We start from the raw sequence: 10,162 nt of genomic DNA on the forward strand, positions 1-10,162 counted from the left end.
TAAGTTTCTTGAACCACCGAGCTATATGAATATATCGATGAATAAGTCGACGCAATAATGAGCGGAAGATATTTGAATAATGGAAGATTAAGAAACATATTTGGTGTAAATACAAGTCGTCGCGGGAAAATTGTTAAAAAACAATGATGCAACTTGTTTTTACTAAAATTGGCGTAATGTTTTTTGAAAATATTTCAAATGAACTACGTATTTAAAGATCATTATCAATACTTAATATAGTTTTTGTTGATTTAAAATTTATTTAATGCAGTTTTATCTAAGGAAAAGTGAAGATTGCGTTACTGATTTACAAAATATTTTATTTCGTAATTTTGTTTTTTTCCCTTATATGTGTAATCTTCTACCTATTAAGAACAATTTTAAATGAATGCTCAGTAGTTTAATTTTCTGCTTTCCCTATTATTCCAGTCAAATCATTCGAGAAAGTTCTACCGTAATTTTGCATAGTTACGAAAATTACGGTAGTTCTGATTTTTGATATGTTGTATTGGTTTTCTTCAGTGTTGACGAATCAAAGTTTTCCAATTCTTCTAACTATCACGTGTGCTGCTATCGTGAAAAACTAACCCCCCCCCCGTTTTTTTTCAAATACCCCCAAAAATATTGTTTTTACAAAAAATATGCAAATTGCTATTTTTCCTTTACGAAATTAAATTCTCTACGATGTGTAATAAATACAAATGAAATACTTCCAAAAGTATTGGTTTCACAAAAAATATGTAAATCACTATTTTTTTACGAAATTAAATTCTCTACGATGTGTAATAAATACAAATGAAATACCCCACAAAATATTGGTTTTACAAAAAATATGCAAATTGCCATTTTTCTTTTACGAAATTAAATTCTCTACGATGTGTAATAAAAACAAATGAAATACCTCCAAAAGTATTGATTTTACAAAAAATATGCTAATTGCTGTTTTTTTACGAAATTAAATTCTCTACGACGTGTAATAAATACAAAGCTTGTAGCTCTAATACTTTACAGGACATTCTTTTTATTTTAAGATTGTTTCAAAAAATTAATGAAATTTTGAAATTTTAGGTAAATTGTTGCTCGATAACAAATAAAAAGTGAATTTGACAACTGCTTTCATAAAAATTATTACGAATTGGTCAATATGTATGCATACTTCTTAACGTAATTTTTTTTAATAAATACCACCATTCAAAAATATAATAACTAAGAATCTGTATTCAAAGAACCATCTCTACTGCAATTATTATTTCAACAAATTTAATCGAATAATTCACTCACTGTTTAGTTAATATTAATCTATAACCCATCGAAATTTCTTATAAATTTCGGGAAAAATTTATTTAGAGATCTTTATCTCTATAAGTATTAAAGTTACAAGTTTCGTATTGGTCTAGATACTTTAAATTAAAAAAAGAACCCGGAAAATTACGCATTTTTTGTACCATCAATACTTTAGGAGATATTTGGAAAATACTGGGAAAAGGCAAAAATTCAGCGGTTTTTTTAAAGATGGTGGCGCACGTGATGTTTGGAATAATTGGTAAACATGGATTTTTTATCACTATACCAGTCAATACAATGCATCAAAAAATCTAAACTGCCTTAATTTTTATAACCATTTATGATAATTTGACTTTACTATATCTACAAAATAGAATTTTTATTCATTATCTTTTTGTTTGTACAAATGATTGAAAAAATATTGGTAAATATTTTTCTTTCCACAGCATTATTTTGAACATACGAAGTTAACAAAAAATTAACTTTTCATTAAAACTAATTAGATCACCATTTTTGTTTAAAACTTTAAGCTGTTTGATTAAAAAGTTAGTATAGTTCATTTCTCTAACAAATATATATAGTATTTCACATAGTTTAATAAGTATATGTTACTGTGAATGACCGAAATCGGTGGTTGTTGACTTCCGGTGAATTTTGACAATCACATAGTCGCTTTGGTTAAATGTCCAAAATAGTTCTAGTTAAATGCCACTGTCCGGCATATTCTACACTGATACTTCTCCTAATCTATCCTCAGCAAATATTAAAATATCGAATAAATCTAATAATATTAACTAATAAATTAATATCAAATCGGATATAACAAATTTTTCGGACATTCACCAAAGCGACTGTGTGATTGTTGACATCCCGTGAAAGTAGACATTCTTATGATTTCGGTTGTCTACGGTAACCTATATATACACTGGTTATCTAAATTAAGGAAAAATTACAAAAATAGAGTAATTCACCCCAAAATAAGCCGACCCCAATAAAGTTTATATATGTGGTCAAATAAGAGTTGCTAAGTAAATCTGTAAAATGCAAATTAGTGGCACTGCAATGAAATGAGCAAAAAAATGGAATGTTTGATTGCAACTCTTCAAATTTGCTGTGTTTCTGAAATTCAAAGTGGTTCGTAGACTTTGGAAACAATTTCTAACCACAGGTTCGGCATCCAGAAGGTTCATCCCAATGGCTACCGAATACTACGGCGAGTACAGCTGAACCATATTCATCGCTATAAACACGAAAGAATAGAACCGCAATTCCGAGTCAGTTTAGATCTTACGGAAGATTGGTGACAACGTCTACCGTGCGTAGAAGGCTTTACGAACGTGGTATGTTCACAAGACGACCAGCCGTTTGCGTGCCATTCTTGCCACGCCATATAAGGGAACGTTTGTGGTAGGCGGAGTAACATGTCCACTGGACGGTCGACCAATGGAGGGCTGTTCTCTTGACGATCTCGGATGAGTCCAGGTTTAGCCACCAAAGTGATAGATAGTGAGCGTTGTTTGATTCGAAGAGCCAAAGACGCAGCGTCTATGTGTGGGATGGTATCTCTTTGTGTGAAAGCACAGACCTGCATGTTTTTCCACTTGGAACTGTAAATGGTCACAAGTATAGAGATGACATCTTTGATGTTTATGATGCAGGTGCAATAGGTGATGTTTTCGTGCTACAGGACGATGACGCAAAGTAGCCAGCTCGATCACCGGACTTGAATCCTATCGAACATGTTTAGAAGGCTTTAGGAAGACTTGTAGCTGCTCTCAATCCTCTTCTTCATACCTTTGCTACACTTTCAAGAACAATGCCTCGCAATTTCCGTAGAACTGCTAGAACATATAATTGAAAGCTATATTTTTCTGCTTAGCAGCTAGAGGTGATCCTACTCCAGAATTAAAGGTACTTTTTCTTTTCCAAACTGACACATGATTTATTTATTTCATACATAGGCTAATTTATGTAACACCATAACTCTCTGGTTATTACTTTTTATGTTATTTAATTAATTATTATGTGCACTATAAAATAGGCAAGTTTCATTAAATTCTATGAGTAATTGTATGAGATATGGTCAGTTTTGTGATTTTTCATTAATTTATGATTACTAGTGTGTATCAAATATCATGTATCGTAATTCGACCTATAACAATCAGTTATCGATTTGATCTAGATCTAGACTTTAGTTGCGCCAGAGCCAGAATTTGCTACACAGCGCCAAAAGAGCAGTATGTACTCTAGGTAAGTTGATCAAAACGCACTCCAAACTAAGTTTTAAGCAAAATTTGAGTTTATGATGCGAATTGAGTTGAATATATTCGAATAAAAAACTTATGTAATACAAATTCCTTATTAATCTGCAAATATTTGATAATAATCTTTTTTGACAAATCCCTTTTGTTTTAGGCTTTTTTCACTCATTTATTGCTGATGTAACTTGAATATTAAAAGAAAAATTCATTTGACTGTTTGTGTTTATCAACGCCTAAAGTAAAAGATTCGACAAATCAATGAACGGAAAATTCTAAGGCATTTGTCGTAAAGTATGAAAATCGTAAGCTACTAAGGTAAATGAAAACCGTAAGGTACTAAGGTAAATGAAAACCGTAAGGTACTATGGTAAAAGAAAACTAAGGTACTAAGGTAAAAGAAAACTGTAAGGTACTAAGGTAAAAGAAAACCGTAAAGTACTAAGGTAAAAGAAAACCGTAAGGTACTAGGATAAAAGAAAACCGTATATTACTAAGGTTAAAAGATAACCGTAAGGTACTAAGGTAAAAGAAAACTAAGGTATATTTATAGTAATTGATATGCTTTACTGCTTTCGTTTTAGTTCTGACAATATTATTTTCTCTTTTTAAGTCTACTAGGAAAGCGTAGTTTTTTGTAAAACGTGATTTTTAATATTTTTTTTCTTTTTAATTTTTTCTGCTTTCTTATTTATCTCGAAAAACAGATAAAATTTCGATAAATTCTGTTTACACCATTAGAAAACAACTACAACTTGTATTGACAGTAGATACAGAGCTCTCGTTTAAACATGAATACTTAAGTTACTCAAGAAGTGGTCAAATTAAGAATTTATTTTGGCGATAATTTCTGTTCTTAGTAGCTGATCGAAACTTACATTGTTATCGGACACAGAAATGCATTCGAAGTTTGAGTTCGTGCTTGACATTTCGATTAAAATATTACACATTCACCGAAAGTGAAACCAGTTAACAGAAACGTAGTAAAATAAAAAGAACATTTTTTTCTGATTGCAAATGTAAAAATTACACAAACTGAGACAAATCAAACATAAAATCTCTCTTTCTAGGTAAATATCGTATCTCAAACTTAGTTGATTTTGGAAAAAAAAAATGTAGGTCTTCCAGGTGAAAGATAAACTAAATCATTAGAGGTATAAAACTGAATCCCATACGAGTTTTATAACAATGCGTAAATAAAATGTTTCAGAATAAATTCACGTAGAAAATTAATATTTTGTTTATTTGATGCATTTAATCGAATAATTGTGGAGTTTCAATACTTATAAGAGTTAATTATACACCTTGTTTATCATTTTTTATTTGTTAAATAATAAGGAAAGTCATTTTACAATTTTTTTGCAATTGTACTAAGAATAAAGAATAATAATACATTTTAGCAACGCATTTTTATTTATTACATTTTTGAGAAATATTTCCTTATTTTCTAAAAAATAAAATTGTAATTTCTAAAAAGTTTTCTGAACTTCTAACTATTTTAAGTGATATATTAATAATAAAAAAATATTTAACGAAATCTGCTATATACTAAGTAGAAGTAATTTTTATAAAAAAATTTCCCTAATTGAAGCAACCTGACATAGATGTATTCAAAATTTTTTTACGGGGGTATGAATCAAAAGTAGTTTATAAACTATAATATTTTTAAGTGGTTTTACAAATGAAAAAAACTTATTTCGTATTTGTTAGAAGTTATAGTTTTCAATGAGTGTTTCTTTTGTTTTTTCTTCTGTATCACAAATCACAGACTACTAACAGTCTATTACAGACTACAACTTCTTAACTACAACTTCAATTAAAAACTTTAAGCATTATTAATATCAAGATTGTATAGGATAACTAAGAATCATATCAATACTCAGATCAAACTCTCTATCAACAAAAATGATAAAAAGGATGAGCTAACAACTTTATAATTTCTTCTAATATATGTTATTTCATATCCTCTATATCCGCAAATTAGTCCGCAAACTATGTCCATGGAAGTTATGGTTTTAAAATAGTGTTGCTTTTGTTTTTGAATATCTGCTGTATCGAAAACACACAGCATATTAAATTTTTTTTTAACTACAACTTCAATTAAACATTTCAAGCGTTATTAATATCCAGATTGTAGAAGATAACTATAGATCAGATTGATATTCAGATCAATCGCTATACCAACAAAAATGATAAAAAGATGAATTGACATGTAACATATGTTATTTCATATCTTCTATGTCTAGCGATTGCTAGACATAGAAGATTGAAGATATGAGCTATGCATAGATTCTATGAGGGATTATATACTTGAAAAAAAAGTCTGGAATCAACATGTAATGTATGCAATAGTTTAAAATAAATTTATTTAATGTTTCAACATCTTGAAGGATCTTTTTTTTCTCTTTAGCTACTAAAAATAAATTAAAAAAGATCAATTTAAAAATTTTCCAATAAAACGATCAAAACACTACGCCTTCTTTCTGCATGTTTCTTTTTAAAAATTTATTTAATATTTTTTTAAAACTTTATTATCCGATGTGGCTTGATTATAAGTAACGATTCTGCTGGAAGTTTTCAAAAATAATATTTCTGGATACTGTTTTGTGGACAAATGTATTCAAAATTTACTAAATCTGCCGGTGTCAGATAATTTAAACAGTTAAAAAAATGAATCGGGGATAAATTTTTAATAAGTTAAAATTCATTAAGTTTTCTAAATAAACAAAAATTTTGAAAATTATTTCAAATTATTCATACTTTAATGTTCACGAAGATAAAATCAAATAAGTGTAATACCATGAATTTTTCTGTTTAAATTGCATCTCCTCGTAATAATAATGTTAATATTAATTGCAATATACAGTGTTAATATCATACATCAGATCTTCATTAGAAATCAGAACGTTATTACAAATAGTTAATATAATTAATTATAATATGAAATATAATAATTATAAATTGTAAGTAATTAGTGCTGTAACATTTTAAGCTTTTCAGATGACGTTTCGGCCAAAATTATTCCTATAACATATCTATCAAACTCAAGTTTTTATAAATTTCAAGCATAAAGAGATGTAAACATAGCACAAAGCATAGATTTAGTCATTAAGTTTTTTAATGGATTAAAGTTTTTTCACTATTAAAAGGACACAGAAAATATTTGATATGGAAATTAAAAAATAATATGTACTTATTCGGTTAAAAATCTCGTTGATGTATAATCTAAGCATGCAGAAAGTAATTAAAATAAATTATTCTCAGATATTACTCTAAAAATTTTAAACTGAAGGAGATTGGTTCTGTTCAATCTCATTTAAATTCAGCTATTAAATAACGTTTCTTTAGCTTCCTTAAAAAAAAGAAGAAAAACTCCCACTAAAATTAAAACAAAATTTGATCATGTGTGTTAAAAAACCTCGAACTTTCATATTCTTAAATCCAGTATTAATGACACACTGAAATTAAAAAGGAAGTATCCTATTCTTGAAAAAATAATAAATGTGTCGCAAGTTTATTTATAATAAAAATTGATTTTAAAATTTTTCAGGGGATCACAAATATATAATTTTTTAAACTAGTTTTGAAACAGAAGTTATAAAACTTGAAGTAGTAAAAAGCAGTTCTTTAAACATCATTCTAAGCATTTTTTATCTCTAGCAAAATACATCACAATAAGTATCTATTTAATACAAACAGAAAATATTCTATGAAGTTCTTTCGTTTACAGCAAAGTGTTTAAATTATCTACTTAATTTATAAAATTAAATTATAAGCGTAAACTTTATTATAAGACAATCCAGGCATTAAGTTTTGCAAGAAATCAAATTTCCCTAAGAAATTTTTTTTTGTTGGCGAATATAAAAATTTTTTTCAGTTAAATGATTTTAAAAATATGCATATCATAATAATTGTTGCCATAAAATTTCATTATCAAGCATTCCAAGAACTATAAATTTGAAATTTTATATTATTATTTATATAACGATTTTCGATGAGACACTGCAGCAACAAAAATAATTGTAAAATCTCTCCTTTTTTATGTAAATTACTTTAAAAGTATGGCTGCATAACGCAAAATTAGACGATATAAAATTTCATAAGTAGGCATTCCAATATTAATGCTTATCTAAACTTTTACACTTTAAATGCATTAGATATTAAACAAACTAGTACTTACAGATAACTAATGCTGCCAGCAGTCGAACAGCAAAGGGGGGTGGAAGGCAAGCGGGAAAAAGTGGCTCTAATATGTAATTTGCAAATGTTAGTGCAGTAATTGCATTACCAGCAGGTACAATTATTACTAAGGCTACCCACAGAAATAAAAAAGCGGGTACAGGTCCAAAGGATTCGAAGATATATGCATAGTCACCTCCAGACTTTGGAATAGCAGTTCCTAGTTCTGCATAACACAAGGCTCCAATAGTGGACAGAAGCCCACAGAGAGTCCACACAATTAGAGCTAGACCTATAGATCCAGTGTCCTGTAGCACACCTCTGGGCGATACAAAAATACCAGAGCCTACAATGATGCCGACGATTATTGCAATACCGTTTAGCAGTCCAAGTTTTTTCTGCAGTTCTATACCTCCTCCACCACCAGTTCCGATCGCACCTCTTCCCATGATATATCTGAAGTTGTTATTGTTTAGTGTGTTTACCAGGAGTGAATTCTAAATATATCCACTATAAAAGAACTATTGCCAAAATGTTGTTGTCAGTTGGTATTCTTTTCTGCATTGCTTTGCTAATGAGAGCGTACGACTCAAAACCAGAGTTCGCGACTGCTGCAGACGAGTTGTTTTGAAAGTGGAGCGAAAAATCTTTTTCTGCTTTTCGCGTTTCGTTCACTTTTCTTTCCAAGTCGTTCTTTTACGTTTTACATAGTAGAGGGTTGCCGGAAATATGTTTTGTCTTCGTCCTTGGCTTGATTTCTTTTCTACAAGGTTCTTATTTAGAGTAACATGCCGGTTACTTTTCGAGGATAACTTCTAAGCTAACTTACTCAATGACTAAAATACTATATGTTACAATAAATAATTACTGAACCAATTTTCTATTAAAGTTATTGATCGAAATAAGTAAATAATTATAAAGTGTTCATTGAATTATAGTTTCAAAAATTTAAATGAAAGAGTGTGCATTCAATTTCAATGTAATTTCAATGAAAAGAGAAGGGGTATGAATCAAAAGTNNNNTATATATATATATATTCTTCTATTATATAGCACGCATGAAATTTTTGTTATAAAAAATTGATGTAACATATGTTGTTTATCAATGTAAAAATTGAAGCAAAAAAAAATTCTTTATACTGAAGTAATTTTATTTTATATTACGGTGAACGATAAACAACTTTTACCGTATACATAAATATTTTAGTATTGTGCTAGGATAAAAAAAATAAGGACAATATATGAAAATTTAATAAATATTTTCTTTACAAGAGCTCGTTTGCGATCAATAGCTAAACCTCGTTGACTCGAGCGTTTGTTTCACAATTTTAAGTACGCCGAAAGAAAAAATTTTTTCCTTACTTTTTATTCAGTAAACATAAAAAAGTATCTCTCAAATCCGAATTTATTATTATTATTGTTATTATTATTCTTTCCATTTATCTATTATAACTTCAATTTTCCCCTTAAAATTATTTTTTATTTATTTATTATATATTTTCTTTATTATCATTTAAATTGTCATCCATCTGTGCAAAAAGTCAATCTTTCTTTTTCATTCATGCAATTTTATTTTGCAATTACATTTCTTATGCAATTTTATCCTTCAAGGATACAAAATAGAATTTGAAGAAATATGTTGCCGTAGTGTGATCAGTGGATCGCAACTGTGATCAATGGGAACTCTTTTATTCATGCAATTTTATTTTGCAATTACATTTCTTATGCAATTTTATCCTTCAAGGATACAAAATAGAATTTGAAGAATGTTGCCGTAGTGTGATCAGTGGAACGCAACTGTGATGAATGGAAAATCTTTCATTCAGGCAATTTTATTTTGCAATTGCATTTCTTATGCAATTTTATCCTTCAATGATACAAAATAGAATTTGAAGAAATATGTTGCCGTAGTGTGGTCAGTGGAACGCAATCGTGATCAATGGGAACTCTTTTATTCATGCAATTTTATTTTGCAATTACATTTCTTATGCAATTTTATCCTTCAAGGATACAAAGTAGAATTTGAAGAAATATGTTGCCGTAGTGTGGTTAGTGGAACGCAATCGTGATCAATGGGAACTCTTTTATTCATGCAATTTTATTTTACAATTACATTTCTTATGCAATTTTATCCTTCAAGGATACAAAGTAGAATTTGAAGAAATATGTCGCCGTAGTGTAATCAGTGTAACGCAATTGTGATCAATGGAAACTCTTTTATTTATTGAAGGGCATGCGGCACTGTAGTGATAATCCACACTTTTTTCAAAGGTGACACTTTGCAAACTCTTCCATCGTATTGTCTTTAAATAATTATTCAAATACAAATTGATAGAATTTCCAGTAGGTAAAAATACAGTATCAATCACATTTTACTGCCTACTAATGGGGAATCGGGACTAAAATATTCTCTGTTGAATAATTTGTAAATGTTTCTTATCA

General features: G+C 28.9%; 1 protein-coding gene across 1 annotated transcript in view; it reads right to left on the reverse strand.

Annotated features, from left to right (window-relative positions):
• LOC107452476 (L-type amino acid transporter minidiscs) overlaps window positions 1-8,421 on the reverse strand; it is a 61,300-nt gene extending 52,879 nt beyond the window's left edge. Inside the window, exon 1 of the mRNA XM_016068958.3 lies at window positions 7,723-8,421. Coding sequence (XP_015924444.1) covers window positions 7,723-8,170 — 448 coding nt within the window. The 5' untranslated portion in view covers window positions 8,171-8,421. The remainder of the gene's footprint in view (window positions 1-7,722) is intronic.
• Between the last annotated feature and the right edge of the window lie 1,741 nt (window positions 8,422-10,162).

Source organism: Parasteatoda tepidariorum, chromosome 6, assembly GCF_043381705.1.
Source record: "Parasteatoda tepidariorum isolate YZ-2023 chromosome 6, CAS_Ptep_4.0, whole genome shotgun sequence".
NCBI lineage: Eukaryota > Metazoa > Arthropoda > Arachnida > Araneae > Theridiidae > Parasteatoda > Parasteatoda tepidariorum.